We start from the raw sequence: 22,330 nt of genomic DNA on the forward strand, positions 1-22,330 counted from the left end.
CACAGGAAAATAAATGGAACTGGAGATAGCTGTGGTAATTGAAGTAAAGTAAACCCAGGAAGACTAGACTTAAATGCAGTACATCTTCTCTCTCTCTCTCTCTCTCTCTCTCTCTCTCTCTCTCTCTCTCTCTCTCTTTGTGTGTGTGTGTGTGAGAGAGAGAGAGGGGGGAGCACAAAGGAATAAGTAATCTAAAAGGAGGGGGATATGATTGGATAAAGGAATATACATGACATGAAGGCAGAAGAAATGTTTAGGAGGAGAAGAGGACCAGCAGGAGGGCAGTGGAGGAAGGTGGAAGGACAGGAGAGTGTGAGTTATATATACTGGTATAAATTATAAAAATACAACAAAGCCATCACTTTATATGTTTCCCAAAAATAATGAATAAAAAATAAAAATAAAACAACTATGTTCTGAGATAATGGAAAGAATGAAAAGTAAATCCTACAAAATAAGGGACACTATTTGTAAATTACATAGCTGGCACAGACCTAGTATGTATAAAATAAAAAGAATTCTCATACTTTGAAAATAAAAAGTAAAGAAACCAATTAGAATAAGGATAAAAAGCAGGCAGAAATCACTAAAGAAGGCATTAATGGAAAATGAACATATAAAAAAATGTCCAATTTCATTGGAGACATGCATATGAAAATGAAATGCCAAACATTGTTACCCGAATGGCTAAAATCAGAAACAAGAAATGCTGGAAACAATACAAACTGGATCACAAATTCCTCTTTCTCTCCTTCCCCACCTTCCCTCTCTCTTTTGCTTTTCTTCTTTATTTTATTTTTAAGACAGGCTTGCTACATAGCCCAGGCTGGCCCTCAAACATGACATCTTCCTATGTCAGTCTTCTGAGTGCCAGAAATATGGGTAGATATTATCATGTAAAACAGTTTTTGTTTGTTTGTTTGTTTTTTAAAAGTAAGTACATAGCTACTATGATACCATATCATCTCACTTCTGGACATTGAGCCCACAGATACCTGTATTCACACAAAATGTATGCGCCAATGTTTATAGAAGTTTTAGCTTTAGCAAACTCCCCACCACCTATCCCCACCTCCCCATATCCTTATCCCCACCCTTTCCAACCCTCCACCCCTACACATTATTGTTAGCATTAATTTTTAACTTGACACGGTTTACAGCCACCTGATAAGAAGGCCTCAGCTGAGGAATTTCCCAGATCAGACTGGTCTGTGGACATGCCTGCTGAGGGCTGTCTTGATTATGAACTGATGCAGGAGGCTCCAGCACATCATATTTTACCCCATCCCTTTCATAGACTGGAAGTCCTGGGCTGTATGAGAAAGTTAGCTAAGCAAGTGCCAGAGCAAAAAGGCTAAAGAGCAAACCTGAAAGCATTTCCCCAAGATTCCTGCCTTGAGTTCCTGCCCTGACTTCCATCAAATGATGGATTGTGACCTGGAGATGTAAGCCAAACAACCCCCCCCAAGTTACTTTGGTTTTATAATAGCAACAAGACAAAACTAAAATACCCCCAAACTGAAAACAATCCAGATGTTCTCCAACAGACAGGTGGTTACACTATGGTGTATTCTATTACTAAATGTTACTCACACAAAGGAATAAACTATCAAACGAGCAACAACCAGGGGAATCCTCCAGAGAACCAGGCTGAATGAACAGCGCCAGTCTCAGAATGCTACATGATTCCATTTACATAACATTCTTAAAATAACAACATTATATGGTTAGACAACAGGTAGGAGGGGAGAGTGTGCATGGGTGCCAGGAGTTGGAGTAAGTTGATAGCTTTCAATTAGAGCGACTGAATGATCCTTGTGGCAGCAAAAATGGTGGCATCAATGTCACTATCTGAGGTAATCTGAAACGCAATGGCCTCCATAGGCTCATATGCTTGAATCCTTGGTGGCCAGTTGCTGAAACTATTTGGGAAGGATAGGCCTTGTTGGAGAAGGTCTGTCACTTAGGGGCAGGCTTTGGGATTTCATATGTTCACCATTCTCAGCTCTCGCTGCTCTATAGACATCTCTAGCCATAGACCAGAATCTAAAGAAAAGCACTGGGAGTCTTCAGACTGGAAAGTCAGATTGCATATTAATAGTCTCACTCACATCAGTCCAGTCCACAGCAGCTTAGGTGGTGCACACAAAATTCTTTTCAAATTCTCCTTAGGAGGCATATACATTTCTTATCACTGCTAAGGGAATCTTACCATCTTTAAGATTACTGTTCCTTCCTAGAACAATTACTGATTTCAAAGTAGTTCTCTGTTGTCTTACAAACCTAACTTCTAATGTTAAGGGTTTCCAGTTGATTACTTTGGAGTTTCCATGTGTAGGGGGTGGGGTAGGGGAGAATAACATGCAAATAATACAATTCTTTTTACTTTATTATCCTTTTACTGTAAACTTTTCACATACAGCACACATTTTTTCAAAATTTGTTCTAAGTTTATGATTTATTTTCATATAGCTTTCCCTGTACTTTGACAAGATTTATAAATCTCATCTTAACAAAAACTCCCAACTGTTAACATCCCGCTGCACATAGTAATCGTGCTTTGCTTTGTGCATTTGTTAAATAATTGCTTAAATGATAAAAGTAAAATGTACAGTACCCTGGAATGTTATTAAAATGTTTTTACAGGCTTTGAAAGCAGACAAATAACTTACACACACACACACACACACACAGAGAGAGAGAGAGAGAGAGAGAGAGAGAGAGAGAGAGAGAGAGAGAGACAGAGACAGAGAGGAAAGCAAGAAACAAATTTGACAGCAATCTCAGTGCCCAGATAACATGGAAGAGATAAATGTGTGATTAGCCATGTCCAATTGTTGAATTCAGCCTTCCAGATGGTTCCCTTTGAGCCTGAGCCAGGGCTGCTCAGGTCAGTAGATTTGTTCATCTCTCATTCTCCATAAGAGGAATGGAAAATTCCCAAGAAACTGAGTATCAAGTGGAGTTCCCATATGCTGTGCTCTAGCATCTAAACATGAAACTCATTTTATTTATTTACTCATTCATTCATTCACTAAAGGTTTAATGTCCATTCCAAGTTCATATGCCATGAAACATAGTAATGAGTAAAAAAATGGTATAACTACATCCTGAAGCAGTCCACAAAATATAAAAGAAAGAAGACATACCCCAAATAATAATAATAATAATAATAATAATAATAATAATAATAATAATAATAATGCTATGTAGTCAGTAAACAGGAGAAGGCATGTAAAAGGCCTTAAACACTTAGATCTGTGTCAGTGATGAGATTTTGGAGGAAGACAATATTGTGTTGGAGAAGTATCCACTGTGAGTACTGAGGCACTGGTGATGGCTGAACAGACAGGTAAGCCTTGGACGATTCTAGGCCAAGGAAACAAAAAGTCACAAGCAGAAACTTCATGTTAGAAGCAATTTGAGGAAGTGGTAGTCAAAGTTGCTGCAATGATGAGACTCGAGCAAGAATTTAACCTTTCCATAATCACATGCCTCTGGTATTTCTTCTTCTTCTTCTTCTTCTTCTTCTTCTTCTTCTTCTTCTTCTTCTTCTTCTTCTTCTTCTTCTTCTTCTTCTTCTCCTCATCCTCCTCCTCCTCCTCCTCCTTTTAAGACAGGATTTCTCTATGTAGCTTTGGTTGTCCTGAACTTGCTTTGTGTATCAGGCTGGCCTCAAAGTCACAGAGATCCACCTGCTTCTGCCTCCCCAAGTGCCAGGATTACAGGTGTGTGCTACTGCACACAGCTGGTACTTTTAAAACTTTTTAAAAAGAGATAATGTTGTGGGGTTTACTTAAATCCAACGTAATTCAAATACCAGGTTAATGCAGATAACAAAAATTATTGCAATCAAGCCGCAGAACAAACTTGGGTGCTGAATCATATTTTGTCATAGGAGTTGAGGAAGGGAGTTTCCATCAATCAGGATAGGAGTAGGTTTTCTTTTTTCATGTACTACTGATACTGGAATGTGGGGTTATGCGGTGTCTTGTAGATGCCATCTAACTTCCCTGGATGTTACCCTATTTCCTAGTAGATCCTAGTAATTTTGTGTTATGTGACACTATTCCCGGGAAAATGCGAAGAAATACCAACTCACCCTAGAGCGGGCAGAGAACTTCTGACTTTTCCAGGGACCTCAGCTCAATTCAGTTCCTGTTGTTGACATGGTCTACTCATTTATGTATGCCTCTCCTCTGCTGCCCCATCAGGACATCCTGTCTGTCCATCTACCCTTTCTATCATCTGGCCCTTGTCTTCCCTTTTTCCACTGTAGCTGGACTCAACTCTAACGCTCAACTCTGATTCTGTAACTTGACTCCAGAACAGTAGCTATACCTTTCTAGAGTCTTCCAAATGGTTCTTTATGTCACCTTCAAAGACTCCTTTTCATTTGTACAGTTACCCAGCTTTCACGTCTTGGGCCCCTTTGAAATTCTTTGCCTTTATAAGTCTTTATATTCATTCTGTAACTTGCGCGTGCGCGCGCACACACACACACACACACACACACACACACACACGGAGACACTAGGGGAAAAGAAGAGAAATTTACTGTGAGAAATGAAATGTGTGAACTGACAGTATTAATAATTACAATTAGAGTAAGATAACCTGCATTTGCCTTGGATATCAATAAAATGGGAATATCTGGCAAATTGTCACCAATGAAACTATTGTACCTGGTAAATTTGTTCAACAAACCCAAGATTGTGAAAAGATACAAATGTGTTTATTTATGGTTTTGGTAATACCTCGTGACTATAACTTAGTTTCTTTTCATCTTACTGGGTTAAAGTGCCCTGAAAAAAGTAACTTAACTGAAGAAGGGTCCATTTTGGCTCACCATTCTAGATTTCAGTCCACCATAATGGGGAAGCCACAGGCAAAGGAGCTTGAGGGGCTGGTCATCCTGTATCTAAAGTCAAGAAATATGGAAAAACAAATGAATACCACTCAGCTCCCTTCCTCTACTATGCAGTTCAGGATCCCAAATAGGGGATGGCCCTATCCATAGCGGTTAGTTCTTTTCACCTCAATTAAAAGTCAAGATAATGCCCTGGAGGCATGTTCAAAGTCTTCTTCCCTAAGTGATTATAGATTCTGTAAAGTTGACAACACTAACAATCACAGTGTGTTTAATAAGTATGCAAGAGGGGTTCAAGCCAACATCCAAAGGAAAATTCCAATTATGTTTACTCTATACTTATCAAAAGAATGAACCAAAGAACTCTGTCAAGCCTGGAATGTGGAGGTCTTACATTCCACAAAGCCCCTGAGATTCTTTTCACTGTCAAGAGAGGAGGATCTTTAAGACCTCATTTTCCTCCACTCTGACTTGAATTATAAAACTATATTTGCAAGCAAAAGCAGAGACAATAGAGGAAAATGAAACTCAGGTCTCCTTGCTCTTAGGAAAGGACTGACTGACATGTGCTACAGTTAAATTTACATATTTCTTGCCCTTGTCTAAAAGTTTTCTGCAAAGTGAAAGATGCCACAGGCATCAAGGGAGAAAATTAGAATTTCCTTTTCCCCCTGCTTTAGAAAAAACTGTTAATAAACTCATTTTCCTTTACCAGTCTCTGATCTTGTGTTGTTTAGCATACAAGAAATCTGAGGCAGAAAGCTTATGGACTTAAGTACATAGTAAATGATATATTTGATGATTAATGATCATACAAACTATGCATGGACTGAAGGTGACGGTGTTACATAGCTAGGTAGAAATCAGTAAAGATCAAGGATAGGTTCCCTCTCACAGACAGGTATGGGCTTCAACTATTGTATACCTGGCAACATACTAACTTAAAGCAGAGAAAATATTACAATTTAACCTCCTTAGTATTAGAAATACTATTAGTGTATGAAAAGAAGGAGAAGGTAAAATTGATTCTCCTTGGTGTTTGAAACATAACAGGAAAGGATGGCTACAGATCACAGAGAGGTAGGGAGGGAGGTAGATGCTTTAGGGCTTTGCTGTGGGCCTTTAAGGAATGCTGTTTACTTCTGGTAGAGCATGGATTGTTGTTTTTTTTTTATAGATCTGTTTATTTTTCCTCAATTTTTTTCATCTACTCTGTTACATAATTCTTTGGCCAAAAGAATACGATCTGAGTCATATTTCTGGCCCTTGGTGCAGACATCCCTTTTTATTGCTAAAAAATTCTCAGATTATTATGCCGCAGGAGGCTTCCTAGTAAAGATGAAAGAATTAACCAGAATAGGAAAATACCTCCTCAGGGAAGTTGTCTGTGCCAGAAACTTTAGGAAATATTGATAGGCCTATCTCTCTGTCCACTGTCCACTTTTATTCCGTGAGTGTGTTTTTCTCTGCAATGGTCTCTCTGGCCAATCTTCACTCTCACCTTTGAGGATCTTTCCTGCACAAAGATCCCTCTGGACACTATACTCTCACTCTGTGGGGGCATTTTCCTGTTTGCTGTTCTCTCTGCACTGAGTGTCAAATCCACCTCGTGGATGTCACTTAACAGGTCTCTCGAATTCTTTGGAACTGTTTCTTCTTTTGCAAATATGGAAACTGAGTAGGCAAAGAAAGGACAAGTGGCACGTTGGTGTGGCACAGATCATTTCTAGAGCACTGACATTTACATGCCTCTTAAAGGACATGCACTACTTGCAAGCAGCTTTCCATTGACAACTGTCTGAAGAAGCTCTCAATGGGACACTGAGGAGACTGTTGGAGGTGTGGCGTTTGTTAGGAGAATTAATAGTGATATGGAGGTTTAAATGAGAAGCTTCCCCCATAGGCCCATGCAGTGGGTCAAGTCCCCAGTGGATGAAGCTGCTTGGGAAGGTTACAGAATATGGGGGCAGGTTTTGAGGGTTTATGGTCTTGCCATGCTTCCTGTTCTCTGTCTCTTTCTGCTTCTTGAGTGTACATGGAAATATGATGACCCAGTCTACTGCTCCCACCATCCTGCCATACTTTACTCACCACTATGAACTCTATCTCCCTCTGAACTTTAGCCAAAATAGCCCTTCTACCCCCACCTTAAGTTGCTTTTGGTCTTAGTATGTTATCACAGCAGGAAAGTAACTGATACAAATGCCAAGAATGCTTTGCATCAACTTGCTCGTCCCTCAAGGATCCATTTCCGTGTACCCTTGAGTCACCTTTAAAATAAAGGGAGGAGGGAATTTACCTAGCCACCTCCTCTACAGCAAGGCTCTTCCAAAGGCTACCCTTTGCCCCATCAATGGTTAAATGTCACTTTAAATGGGTTTAGCCTTTTTCAGGGACTGATATTCACCCACAAAATTCACCCTCTGAAATCTCTTGTCTTCTGACCTCTGTGCCTGTGTGCTGCTTTTTCCCAAATCTAGCAGCTTTCAACTAAGTTCCAAAAATAATGTTTGTGTCAAGGATTCAAAATGATTACATGTTATTCCAGAGGTTGCTACCACATAAATAACCTGTCTATTGTCAATCTTTCTGTGTCTGCTAGCTAGCACTGTCATGAAATATACATCTTTTTTTTTGTTAAAACATGTAAAATTTAAATAATTTGTGTAATAAAACCTATAGTTACTCCTAAGATTATAAAACACGTGTGGTCAATTTAAGAGTGTACATTTGGTGTTTCAGAGCTGTCTTCCTGAGTTTTTACTTTAATGTTGTAGTTTTATTTATTTCAAAATTCTAAAAATAACCAACAATGCTGCTATTTGGACTCAACATCCTCCAGATGTGAAAAGTGCAGATGCTAGCCTTTGTCTGAAAGGCAAGACCAGATTACCCTCTGAAGAAGAGGAGGCCCACCCTCATATTCACCTCTGTCCAACTTCGTCTACCCTCATCTTTGTCTCTGTCCAATTTAGAAGTCAGCCGGGGTCAACTGACACCCACTATCATTTGTACCTCTCCCTCCCCATCATTATCTTGTAATATCATTCCTCTATTTCTTTCAAAATATAAGCAATGACTGGGATATAAGAATATAATGTTAGCATCCAGCTGCTGCTCAGGCCACAGTACCACAGCAGCTGGCCTTCCTAACTCACAGATAACCATAGGTACTCTACTAAGACATGACTTGTGAATCTCTAGTTAAGGGACTCCCAATTACTAGGATTTACATCAAAGTTGGTTGCTATACAGTCGGCTTCCCGCCTGATACCTTGATTCCTGCCTGGGAATCAGAGCCTGGAGACAGTAAAAGTTCCCTCATCCTCAGAAAGGCAAAAGAGACCCTCACTTCTGCCTCATGGGCTCCAATTTCTTCTCTTCTGAGTTCTTTCCATTTTGACCTTGGTGTCGGGGCCTGGAATGTCTTCAGAGTCCTCACCATACTGTTGGCTGTCTGTCCATGGCATCAGTAATTCTTCTAATAAGCCCCATCTATCCCAGTTTCCTCTTGAATCCCCATCTAAGACCTTTCAGTCTGTCTTCCATTTTTTTTTTAAAAGAAATGCATACTTCTTGTGGAGGAGGACTGTTAATAAGAGGCCAGGAAATAGAGCTAGTCTCCATCAGGAATTTTTACAAGCAAGATCCAGGAATCACAAACTGTTAGTCGTGGAATCCTGCAATGTGACACAGCAGAGCTGCAGCCTAGAGCCCACTGGCTCAGCCTTTGGACCAAGACTGAACTTTGTTCATGTAGGACTGCCCTTGTTTGCATGGCCTAGACCTGGGTATTAAGTGAACGCGCCCTGGCTCACACTAACATCCGGAGCAGGTGCAGAACACCAAATGATCTGGACTGTGCTTCTCACGGCATTCATTACACACCAGTAAACTGCATGTTCTCGTTTGTGCTAGATCTGAGCTGATCAAACAGTGACCAAAAACAACCTGGGAGATGAAAGGGTTTATTTTAGTGTTCAGGTTATAGTCCATTTTATTCAGAAGCTAGAGCAAGAGTTTCAGTACAAATGCACGGCAGGAAACCCGAGTCAGGAACTGCAGCAGAGACCACCTGGGAGGAATGCTGCTCACTGGCTTGCTCTAGGCGCACAATCAGCTACCTTTCTTTACACAGCCCAGGCTTGTCTGTGTAGGAATACCCTGCCCATAGTGGGATGGCCCCTCCTGTATCAATTAGCATTGAGGAAATTACTTCCACAGACATGCTTACATTACAGGCCAATCAGCCAGAAGCAATTTCTGACCTGAGGTTCCCTCTCCCCAGGTGTGGCAACTGTTGACAACTGAAGCTACCTATGAAAGTGCCCAATAGAAACTTATGCTAATCACCAAGGCATTTCTCTCAAATGGAAGCTTGTGGTCCATTCCTTCATACTATAGACAGCTCTTTGCCAGCTGGTCCACTGCCCTCTCAAAGTATATTCAATAAGTCACCTTTACAAAACTGATCTAAAGGGTAGATTCACTCACTGTTTGCCCTTGTCTTTCCTGTTACCATAGTGGGTGGCAACTGTGCAATCTCCTTTTAAATCAATAAACAATGTCCTGGAAGCCACCTCTCCCCCCTCCACCCGCACTCCAGAAACTATGTTGCATAGCAGAACTCGAGGACTTACCTGGCAAGAGTGACAGAAACAGGTACCCTGTTTAGTAAAACCCACTGGGGCTTTCTCAAAATCTGAGAACACAATGCTAATAATAACACACTTCCATCTCACTTTCTAAGTTAAATGTTTTCTACTTCTTCTGTTTCAATGAAGTTGAAAAGGGACCCAAGGGAATTATCATCTGATAAGCCCTTAATAGCACTTTTTGGATGACAGATAACTGATATCACCTTTGGCATGTAAGTCAGAAGGAACTCTAAGGATTCAGACCAAGCAACATAACATAGCATGTAACAGGCCTGGCAGAAAGGAAGAAATTCAACATAGACTCTTGAGTTTCAATCTCATTATAAGACCATTAAAAATAACAGATGCCAAAGAAATGGGAATCTGCCCAGGAATCTCATGCTGGGAGGAGAAGGCAACAGCCAGAAGGGGAACTTGTCTCCTCAAAAAGGATACACAATTTTAACAACTTGTTAGACCAGCTTACAGCATGAGACTGAAGCCCAGATAATGGGTCATCAATGAGTAGGACCACACCTATGCTGCAATTGCTTGAATGTGTACGTCCTTGTTTAAACTCTGATCTCCCATCAGCAGGACTGATGTGGGGTTCGAAGGATCTCTTTGTCCCTATTCCTTTCTCTGCCTCCCACTTTTAATTCTGTTCTTTCAGTCAGCTTACTGAGGACTGTGGCTGGACTTGTCTTGGGGTATTTGTGTATTTAAAAGTGTACTTGCTCACAAATGAATGTGCTGAATGATTGGCTGCTTTTACTGGGAAGCACCTACCACTCAACTAAATGCAGAATGGAGGCCTGATACTTCATTTAGTGTCTGTCAGTCTTCTCTGCTTTGGCCAATGGCACAAACGTCAGGCCTTGTCTTCAAGTTTCCCTACCTTGAGTCATGCTGATTTTTTTCCAGAATACACTGGCTCCAGAGAAATGCAATTCTCAAGACCCATCAGTTTCCCTCAAGCAGGAAGGAATTTCTCACTTTACAGGATCAGAGCTAAGACAATGATCAGGAAGACCACACCTGGACCAGAATTGCTTAATTGTGCATACTTCTTGCCCAGCCCCAATTCTCCCTCTCTCTAAACATAAAAAATAAAAATAAGAAAGCTCATGGGAGAGCTCATGGTGGACTCACCCAGGCCTAGATCCAGGGCTTTGAGTTGGCCCACCCAAACATTTATGCCATCTGTGAACTGCTGGAGCTTGTGAAGGGAGCAGTCCTGAAGATTCAGTGCAGTAGGATCTCCATGACACAGGGCCACAAAAGGATATCCAAGAGGAGTCCCAGTGAGGATCCAGTATTGATGGTATAGCAGAAGCCAGAGGCCTCCAACCAGACCAATGACTTGTTACAATGAACATTTGCAAGTAAAAAAGTTTGGACAAAAGGGTATACTGTGGGACACACTGTGACACATACATTCTACGACAAGATTCTTTTTGAGGGCGAGGGGATTGGGAGGTTGCAAGGTTGGAGGGTGGGTACAAAGGGACAGGGAGATGAGTAGGATTGGGGTCCATAATGTGAAATTCACAAAGAATCAACAAAAAGTTAAATAAAAATAAAAACAAAAGCTCATATCAGTAACCTGAATGTGCATTTAGGGTCTAGTAAGTCCCTTTATTCCTTTTCCCAGTATGGACATACCAAACAATTGTCTGCTTCTTACCATTGTACTACGGCTAGGATTTCCCTGCAAAAAACTCTGGAAACAGAATCAAATCAAATCTCCCATACTGCTTGCATTCCAGTAGTTTTATTTGAAAGTGATACAGTATCTTTGTCTTAAAACATCAACACAGTGTTATTACTGTTCTTCAAAATCCTGCTGAGAAATACTTGAAAATCAATCAAGGATACACAAATTTTCAATTGTTTGGCACATGATGCATAATGCTTGACCACACGGCTTAGCAAAGTTTTAAATGTTTTCCTTTGTCTTCCTGTCACTGTAAAAGATAAGAATTGCTTGCAGTGGGGCTGCGGAAGTGAAGTAATGTTTCACAATGAAAGCAGAATTGGTTGCAATTATATTCTTAAGAGCTTTAGGCTGCTAGGTATGTTGCTATGAATATTTCTACAGAGTAAAATACATTGTCATTAGAGTTTTATGATACATCCCATCTGTAGTGAGAATGTCCTCGTAGAATCATTTGTTACACTTGGATGCCAGTTTGTGACACTGTTTGCAGAGGTTATGGATTCTTTAAGAAGATTAAAGCCTGTTAGAAAGCTGTCACTGAGGGACAGGCTTTGAGGTTTTAGAGTCTTACCTTGTCCCATTTCCTGCCACCACTACCCCCACCAAACCCCCCTGAAGCCCACAGTGCACATTCTCTCTCTGGAACCATAACCAAAAATAAATGATTTCTTCTGTAAGATGTTTCCATCATGGTATTTCACCACAGCCACAGAAACGGATTTAGTACATATCAATATATACTCATGGTCTGATTTTTGTGTTTTACTGATACATAATTGTAATTGACTGGAAAGTGTCCTCAGGGCTGATCACCTCAGTGAGTGGAAACTTGCTCTAGGGAGCAGGTACAAATGTTCTCCCTTGAGCTGACAGGAAGCCGTGTCTATGCACTAGCATGCTCTCTTGTAAAAGCAAAGAGGAATTTGTTGCACACATTCCTTACACCTTATAAATCCATCACTAAGTACCACTAAGGATCCTTTTGGGGGATGGTAGGAAGAGGGAACAGCTAAGCTCTGCTCAGGGGACAAAATTTCCAAATATTTTTTTTTCCATGCAAGAATTTCTAGAATTCTTTGTCTTCTCTTTCCAAAGGAATGACATAATATTTATACAGGAGGAAACTGTGTGTGTGTGTGTGTGTGTGTGTGTGCGTGCGTATGTACTGGGTGGGGATTAGGCATTAAATGCATTTACGTACATGTATAACAAGATATTCCTACATAAATATTTGCATATTTCTATTTCTGTATGGTTTCCTCCTTTGGGGAAATATAATATAGCTAGTATGTTGTTCAAGTTATGTAGGGATCTCATCCTTGGCCTGAATGGAGGTACAGTATTAGCTGGTTCATTCCACATTCACTGAAATAGTCTCTGGAGAGAAGCTGTGTCCTCAAGATGCCTACTGGCCTTGTCCTCCATGCCTTTCTTAGGGAATCCAGAACAGCTGCAACCACTTGGGTTTACAAGCATTCCCTTGGCTGTTCAAAACCGATTTGATGACATATCTATCTTAACATGGCTATTCTAGCAAATCAGTTGTATGTTGCCTTTAATTTATTGTTGCCAAGCCTCAACCAAATGTAAATGTTTTTCCTTCAGATATATCAACCACATTGTAAAAACTGTTGTGCCACATGCTTTTTTGTTAGGGCATTTGGTAGTGATCAGGCAGGCACGGAAAAAATACAGATGTCTAAGGTTTCAGTTGTGAGTTTAGTCTAGAAGATTCTGACATCAAAGTTAAGTTTTTACCCATTTCTTTTTTTCAGGACTGTTTTGTTTTGTTTTGTTTTTAAGGCAGAGATTGAACCTAGCGGGGCTTTGTACATGTTAGATGATTGATCTTGATTTTTTATTTGATTGGGCTTTATCATCGACATGGAGACAAACCACTGGGGATGTCAGTAATGAAGTTTCTGAGCTAGGTAAATTGAGGTAGAGAGACACACCCTCCATGCAGACTGAACCATTTCCTGGGCTGAACAAACAGGTAAGAATGAGCCCCTGCTCTGTCACTCTCTGCTTCCAGACTGTGACGCCCTGTAACCAGCTGCCTTACATCCCTGCCGTTGTGCCTCCTGTCATGATAGACCCAAACAGGAAGGTGAAATGACCCATTTCTCCCTTAAAAATTGATCTATCTGGTTATGGTGTAGACTCAAAGGCAGAGAGCATCGTTTTGGGTTCCTTATTGAACAAGCTGCTCCATAACATTTTTTGATCAAATAGAGTCTAAATTGCATTCCTTGCTCTCAAGTCTTCAGTACTGGATACTACAGACCTAATATTTCTCTCTGCATTTTGGAAAGACAAGTCTGGCATGGAGTCTTTCATGCTGTAGAAATCATGCTAATTTTCTCTCAGCTTATTTTCTCTTGGTCCAGAGCAGCTAAGCATGAGTGCTCCCTTCCAACTATGCAAAGTCACAGTGTGTATCTCAGAGTTCAAACCCCACTTTCCATTATCTCTTAAAGACAATAGCTGAAGGTGAGAATATGCATTTTTACCTATATCTGATTTTGGTCCTCTGTCGGAAAGCATCAAATGGTGGCTTACTAATTCAAGAGAATAGGTAAAAAAACAAAAACAAAAACAAAAACAAAACAAACAAACAAACAAAAAAAAAACAAAAAACTAACCATTCTGTGAATGGTCTTCGCTGGAAAGAACAACAGAAGGCTTCCAATCCCTTTTGTTGACACTCCAGTGACACTCAGCCTCTTGCGTGTTGTAGACTTTTGTGCCTTTCAGCATTTAATTTCCAGTGGGGATAGAGGGCTGTGAACTGTCTCCTTTTACTTCTTGCAACTTAATCCATGGACTGCAGGATTCTAATGCCTTGAAGCAATGGGGATTGGGTCCCCTAGTGACTGACGCAGGCAGTAAGGCAGCTACACAGTGATGACAGCAGTTTATTGGCAGGAAACAGTTCAGTCTGGGACCACACGGAAGGCAGACACACTGACCACACATATCAAGCAACAAAAATAAGATTTTCTGCCAGTGTTTCGTAGGCTAAGATGAGAAGAGTGAGGGAAGGGGTGTTGTGGAAAGTGCCAAGCCGAGCTGTAGATGAGAACGTGGGAAGATCTGAGAGAAAGGAAAATCAAGAAGAGGCTTCATGCCAGCCCAGTACATGGGCTTGATCTTTTTACCTTTCACTTAAGTGGAGAAATCCTGTTGGGGGGAGTGGGAATAAGGCCAATAAAGTAGCCGTTCTGCTGTTTGAACACGGTTGGTCAGACCTGGCAAGGATGTGTCTGCCATCTGGCACCAGAGCCAGGGGAGGCAGGATATATGAAGGAAGTAAGATGAGGATGAACAAAAATAAAAGAGGGTTAGACAATGGCACAGAGACAGTGTGAATGGAGGAAGAAAGGAAAAAAGAAGATGTTGGTATAATGTTCTTATGGAATGTATGCAAATTATCCTTGTTCATTCAAATGCTAATTTCTCTACCCCATTATCTGGTTTCAATCCAGACATTGCATTGTGATGCTTATTCTAAGCATCACCTGTCTCAAGTTTGGGTAAACATGCCATCATTTGTTCTCTGTGTTGTCAATAAAACAACCAGCCATAGCTGTGCAATGGGGAGAATAGAATGGAACATCTTGGTCCAGAGGGGGAAAAGGAAAAAAGAGAGGAGGAGCAAAGAGGTCTTAGAACCATGAGGAGGGATGAACAGGACCTAAGATATGACTAAAAGCAAATATAATTGTGTGGAAGTTTAGGATGGAATAACTATTGCCCAGCATTGTGCTCTAGGTTTTTAAATAAATCCCAGCCCCTGTATGGTGATTTGGGTATACATCTGGTTTAGGGATAACTGTTGATTAACTAAAAGATAAGTCAACAATAAATATTAATAACCCACAACAAATAGAATAGTTGCTGTGCAAGGGAGATCCATGTTTGTGATGCAGTGCAGGCCTCTAAACCAAACACCAGAGCAAAACAGTGTTACATGAATTAAAAAAAAAAAAAAAAGGCAGCGAGCAACCTTATAGTACAGGGAAAGCAGGAACTCTGATCCTAGTGGCCTTGGTGGGAAACAAGTTCCATGGAAATTCAGTTTTCCAAACAACACATCCTAGAAATCTGTATGCTACTGTCTTAGGTTAAAATCAATATAAGCAAGGACACAATCCTATACAGAAAAACTACAGATTACTTATAAATATTGGTTATACCTAAAATATAATGCAGAGCACAAGATTCCTGAGAACATCCCATTACTGACTGTTTAGATTTTCTTAGAGCATGTAGAGAAGTAGATTTTAAAATGTGAATGGAGTGAGGTTTTTTTCCAGTGACAGTGCTTTCAGAACCTTTTCATTTCCTTTTGTGGACTAAAAGGTAAAAGGTCATCGCGTGTATGCTGCTGCTTTCGTGACAATCCAATAGAGGATCAGGGACCAGAATTCCATTGGCTTCAGTCTCATGGCCAGACTGAGGCATATTTTATCTTTAGGCACCTAGAAGTCAGAGTAACTATAGATTTAAAAAAAAAAAATCTCAAATCTTCTCCCTCCAAGTTCTGAGGCTTTGCAAGCACTCAGTCTTCATCCTGTCAGCCTACCACTACCACCACTTCCTCAACAAGTCCAAGCTAGCCTGATGGGGCATGAAAAGCCTCATGTAAGACAGATTCCACTGTCTCATAAGAAGACATTTTAGACCAGGCCACAGTCAGCCAACTCCAAAACATCTCAGAGAACTCGCTTAAGATCCTAACCGTTGCATAGCTAATGACAGTTTAGCTGAGACCAAAGGAGTCTCCTAGTAGACTCATGAGCAGCCCTAAACACTTTTGAAGTCATAAAGTTCCAGGCTCATTTGTCACACAGCAACAGATAAATGATAGAGACTGACCCAAACCAGAGGCTCACCTGTGCATTCATACTGTAGACCTTTCCCGTAATAGCCCTTCTCGCAGATGCATTCAAATTGACCTGTGTGGGTCCCACATTTGCAGCTGGCCATTTGGTCACAGCAGTCTTTTCCAGCTTCACAGAGATAAGAGCAGTGGGCCATATCCTCTTGGATGAAACTCCCAGAAGGTAGATCTACCAAGAATATAAAATGTAAGGCAATTTTTAAAGCTAACAGTTGATTGCTACATTCTCCAGTCATTATAAATCGAGAGCAAACTGGAGAAAAAAAAGCTCCTCTGGTCTGTCTGATTTCCCACTGTTCCCTCACCTCCACCCCCTCAGGGTGTTAGCTTTGTCCAATTCAGTTATTTCAGTCTGGGACTTCATTCTCCGTGCTGCAGGCCACACAGGGTCAGGCAGAAATGAAGCACAGCAGAATGGAATCTCCAGATGTAGCGTGTTATGAACACACTTGGTCCTTCAGGTCATCCCCCTGGCTTCCAACAGCAGCATTCCCTGACCTCCGTATGAGTTCAGGCAGCCGTAGCCAGACTTTGCAGATCCTGTCCAATTTAGAAATAAAACCACCATCCTGACTACTTCTTAAGGGTTCTGGCTGTAGTCATCTGATTCAAGAACATCACCATGTAAGTTAAGTAACACAACCATAATCCAGTCTGATTCTCAGTTTTACGTGCAGGAACACATGTTATGTAGAGAGACCATTCTGAGTATTTGAGACAGGAGCTGGAACAAAGCATGCCAGGAATCCCCGAGCAGAGCCATTTAGGCACTGGCTTAAGGTTTGGTTAAGGTTGCAAGTGCCTAACACTGGGTGGACAGCCTAGAATGGAGCAAGGGATTAGAGTACATCTCCAGCTGAAGATGTTGCAAGATCTTAGCTTGAATTCCAGTGCTAGGCTCAGGCTGCTAAGTCCAGATGTAGGGATGGGCCCCTAGAAAGAATGCAAGCAGGTGACTGCTGGCAAGGCAGACAGTCTGCAGATGAAGATCTGGGAAGGAGATGAGACATGGCCTCAAATGGGAAACATCTGACCTCATGTGTTAAGTATGTATGGCAACTAGATACAAAAATTAGGGGGAGACTCAGCCTCAGGGAAAGAGATCAGCAAAACCAGGCACCATATTAAACCTGCAGCCTGGAGACTGTGCTATGGGTGAAAGGTTTGCACAGAGGTCCCTGGGAGTTAGTTCTGAAAAACTGGACTGGAGGTTTTTTGGCAAAAGAGAACCTTAGGGAACAAGAAAAGCCCGGCTACCAAAGCTGGTATGGTAACATTTGGTCCCTGGAGAGGAGTAAGTGGGAGGTTTTGTAAATGGAAATCTATTCTGCAGTCTGAGACTACCAAGAGTGTTCGGAAATATGGACAGTTTGGAGGCTGAAAGTAGGTTCATCCAAATTGAAAAAGACGAAGGACAGAGTATCAGGCTCACCTTTGATAGCATTATATCTTTCCAGTAAAAGCAGAGCATCAGAGAAACAATCGGACTAGCAATTCATTTGCTACAGCATCATAACACCCATAACTTCATACTCTCATTTAGTCACACCCACTATCCCCAACTGTAACCTCCCTGCTTTCTCACATAGCATGTCTCTAAGAAAGGAGAAACAAAGGAACTGCCAGTTACATCTGACCATGTACTACACACTGGAGGCTGGCTGAGATGTAGAGATTTCATCCTTTTGAAAAAATGGTGGTACATATTGTTACATAATTCCTATTTTGAAAGAGAAGATTGAAACCCATACTTGACCGCCTGAAGCAATTAGTAACAAATGACCCATTGCCACTTATATTTAATAAGTAATTAATAGCAAGAAAAACAGTTATTTGAGACTTTACATATGTCAGCAGTAGTTTTCTTTTTTATTTCATTTACTTAGTGAGTATATGTGGGTATACGTTGGTTTCCTCTTTTCACCATGTGGATTCTGGCGATCAAACTCAGGTTTTTGGTCTTATCAGCAAGCACCTTTTACCCGGTGATCCATCTTGCAGGCCCCATCAGTAAATTTTTAATTGCTTTTTATCCTTAGCCTACTTTACTCCCGTAACAAGCTTGTGAAGTAAGGACTACTCTCATTCTCTGTCCCACTGACCAGAAACCCAAGAAGTGTTAGATAATAGATAATTTGCCCCCAAGTCACTTACTGAATAGAGATTAAAACCAGAAACAAAATCCAAGAATTTTGAATTTTCATGGCTTAGCGTTTAAAAATTAAACTTCAGTTGTAGGCCTAGGATTTAAATCTAAGCCTGGTTTTCTCCCCAGACTCACCCAACTACCCTGCTCCAATAAGCTTAGCTAGCATCTCCTTCTCCAACCCCCTGAAAGTCCAATCTTTTTTCTAGAGCCACAGCAATGGCTTCATAGTCCAATCCAAACTCTTCTCTTGAAATTCCACTAGGGCTAACCTGGTTTCTTTGAGTCTCACAGAGTGCTTCAAATCTATTGCTATGATTCCCTCCTTATGTTGAATTTTTTACTTGAGTACCTGCCAGCATCATTCCCAGTTTGGCACATGGCTAAATATCCTGTCGACACCTCACAATCTGCCTGCATTCTTTTCTCCAGGTTCATATTACAACAGGCAAGTTCATTTTACAGAACTGCCCCGATAAACAGCCTTAAACAGGCCACATCTAGGCCTCCGGTGAAGGCATCTGTTAATTTTTCTCCCCTTTCAGGGCTGATGCCCTTACAACAAAAGCTTTTTATCTCTGAGTTGTCAGGGAAGAAGTATGTGTCAAGCCTCCTATCTTCCTGTATATTTCTGGAAACGTTCTGGCGAGATTCGATGCTCGCGGCTCAGAATGTTTACTTCATCTGTCCAGATAGCTGTAAATGCGATCTCAGTCAAGGCTTCCCGCTCACTGTGTGGCCTCCAAACACACCTCAATTCATCCCATGGATCTAGGTGGGAACACATGGACATTCTAGGAAAAATGCATTGCAGCTGTGAAGAAACAAAGCAAAAACAAGGTTGCTGCCAGGCCAGCATGCCATCTCCAGGCAGTTTGGAGTATCTCATGACACCCAAAGCACTCACAAGCGTCATGCTCCGCCAAGAGCTGTATGAGAGTCTGAAATCACTCTTCAGTGAGGTTCATTGAACAAGAGAAAGAAAAAATCAAAACTCTGTTAGCTTCCATTACCTTCGTGCAATGCCCTGCGAGCTAAAGCCTCAAATTCCTCAAAACTGTGGAGCAGGTAGCAGTGTTCTTCCTTCGGGGAGGAAGCCATGTCGTTCAGTTCCCGGATGTTCCCCTGCCAAATCCCGAAAGTGAAGATCTCCACTCCAAAGTCCCTCAGCGATGCTGCAACGGGTCTGGGGTCTCCACCATTGGAATAGCCATCAGTGATGAGAAATATGACTTTGGTGGAATTTTCTCTAGAGTGTCGAAGGATTTGCTGTAAAGACAAAGGGAAGATCCGAGTATGAGCGGCATCAGCTTCTCTGCTTCGTCTCCTGGCTAAGGCAGTACCTGAGGTGAGAGAAAGGCGGAAATAGGCACAGACTGAGATCTGCAATGCCTTTACAGATGCACGATGAGCCTCAAAACCACTTAAAACGTGTCATGAGCATCCTCACTGTTACAACCACGACACTGTCACCCTCATTTTCATTGATCTTGCCAATGAAGAACAAGGATTTACACAATGACTTTGATTCAGTAATGACCACTTTCTGTGAAACTAATCTATCCACTCTCCAGGCGTGGGAACATGAACCAGTAGTGAGTTTTATGCTTCTACATTGCATCTCTCTTGGTATTTCTAAACCACCACCTAGAAAAAAAATCATCAGAACCTATCTTTTCTGGTGTTTATGATGCTGACCTTCTTCCTATATTTGTTTTTCCACTACTACTTCAAAAATGTAGAAGTGATCCAATACTTCATTTTTTTTTTTTTTTTGGACCACCCAGGATTGGCATAAAATCAGCAGGTTTTGGCAGTATCCATGAGAAAACATGGATCCACTACGCTTGACATTTGAGCTTTATTGTTTTAGGACAGGTTATTTTGTTTTACAATGTGTGTAATTCCTCCACTGTGAACAGAAGCCGAGATGATGCTTAGAAGACTCAGGGATGCTTTACAATACCAGACCTCAGAGGCACAAGAACTCCAGGTATGAATCTGGCATTGTTATCCAATTTCTGTTGTGGCTTTTCACTATAATTGCATGGGAAAGGCAAGGAAGTGGCAAGATACATTTTCTAGCAAGTTCTTAGAAGGTAACATGGTCTATTAAACAGTAATTGAAGAGCCACTACCTGTTTTCCAGAAGGCTGGGCAGGATAGCAACAATTATACCCTACCTTTTGTCAAAATCAAAATAAGATATGATTTGAAAGATAAGTTCAATTCCACTTACTTTAGGGAGTAGACTCACAAGCCAATTTACTTCAGATTCTAAGACTGATACCTATATAGAGGAAAGTCTATCATCATCTACTCAACAGATGCTACTTATAATTGAATTATTCTTACCTAAACTTTGCTATTGTGAGCTGCAACTAAAGCTGCCAAATCTGACTTTAAAGAAAATCAAACTGAAAATGATTTTAGAAACCATCTAGAAAGCCAGAAGTTTGAGAAGAGGTGTTTAAGTATGTTGCCACACTTCAAAAATCCAGTGCAATACAGCAAGTTAGATCAAATGGGAGCCCCAAAAGTCAGATACAGAAGGCTTGTGTGTGTGTGTGACTGTGTCAGGACAGCATGTACAGTGTTAACAGAGACATCTCAAACACATGCCAGGGCCTCAATCAACAGCCTTCAATGTCTTGGTTTTTACAGTTTAAAAGCTGTCTACTTGATGATGGACAAGATGTCTGGGATGACTTCATGACACTAGTGAGGCTTTTCTAATCCCAAGACAAGAGCCTCTGGGGAGAAGGGGAGGGAAAAGAGGAGAGAAAGGAGATGTTATAAGCTTGTTGAGATTCTGAAGTCTGTACTAATCTGTTTACATACCCAATTGAGTCACAGAGATGACAGATACACAATTCTTGAGGTACTGGGAGTCAGAGCCCCCCCTTTTTTGCATTTGGATATTCAGGATGGTGGTATGACCATGAAAGAGGCCATTGTACAACTCAGAAAATGCAAGTGCAGAGAGCTGAGGAGTGAATTCAGGCAGCTTTGCAAAAGGAAAGACAAGGAGGAATTCTAAACATGTCTCGGTGTTGAAAAGTGAAGTACTGGAAACCTCTACTTTTTGATTTTGTTGGATGACCATAGATGGCTAGCCTTGTTTCCTCATCAGGTTGAAATTTGTCTCTATGAAAAAGTTCTGGACTGGGAGTAGAACACATGCCTAACCTGACCCACACCTGGGCTTCATCCCCAATACACTACTAAAGAAATGATGTCCACAAAATATTCATTCCACTCAGCATTAGGAAGATAGAGTTTTCAAAACCATCACCAGGCCATAGGAAGATGTTTTGTCTTAACACACAGCATCTTATCCCAGTAGGACCTCATGATACCTTGGGAGCTGAGTGGAGAATGTCAGTTGGACCTCTGTATCTCCACACATTTACAGGATGAAAGATGAAGTGTGAGTGACTTTGCAGCACAGCTCGAAGGTGTTAAGACGAGCAGGCCTTGCATCTCAAGGCTAAGGACATTCCAGTCAGAAGTGTAGTTTTCTCTCAGTGCGCTCCACTGGAGGTAGGCTGTTTAAGTTCCTTTATATCTTGAGTCTAGAGAAGACAATCAAAACCTGTCAAGAACGAGCAGCTCTTCCTTTGCTCAGCAGAGCCTTCTACACTCCTGCCTCTTTCCCATCCCAAACCCACTCAAATATTCTTCTGTGATTTACACCAACATTTTTATTTTAAAAATTTTAAAACTCACATTGAATTTTGGTTTTACTTTGGAGTATAGTAAAGACACCTTCATTTTTATTCAGCTGGACAAACCTTTCCATTGCTTCATTCACTAATCGATTCTCTCCTTTCTGTCATATTCTTCTGTCTGTTTGCTCTTGGTTAATACCACACAGTTTAGGGTGCTATTGCTTTATATTCCTTTTTTACATAATTGGTAAGGGCATTTTAACCATCTATTTTTCTTATTTAAACTATTTGTGGTTAGACCTAAATGTCTACTTTGCCAGTTGAACTTGAGAGTCAGCTCATGAAATTCTTTTGTAAATTATTTCTAACTGTTTGACCCA

The 22,330-nt window shown here is 41.1% G+C and overlaps 1 protein-coding gene across 1 annotated transcript in view; it reads right to left on the minus strand.

Moving 5' to 3' along the window:
• Positions 1-22,330, minus strand: part of Svep1 (sushi, von Willebrand factor type A, EGF and pentraxin domain containing 1) — a 191,394-nt gene that overhangs the window by 143,062 nt on the left and 26,002 nt on the right. Inside the window, exons 2-3 of the mRNA XM_060379952.1 lie at positions 19,293-19,548; positions 16,126-16,302 (exon numbers count right to left, since the gene is read on the minus strand). Of these exons, the coding sequence (XP_060235935.1) occupies positions 16,126-16,302; positions 19,293-19,548 (433 nt within the window). The remainder of the gene's footprint in view (positions 1-16,125; positions 16,303-19,292; positions 19,549-22,330) is intronic.

This window comes from Meriones unguiculatus, chromosome 3, assembly GCF_030254825.1.
Source record: "Meriones unguiculatus strain TT.TT164.6M chromosome 3, Bangor_MerUng_6.1, whole genome shotgun sequence".
In the NCBI taxonomy this organism is placed as follows: domain Eukaryota; kingdom Metazoa; phylum Chordata; class Mammalia; order Rodentia; family Muridae; genus Meriones; species Meriones unguiculatus.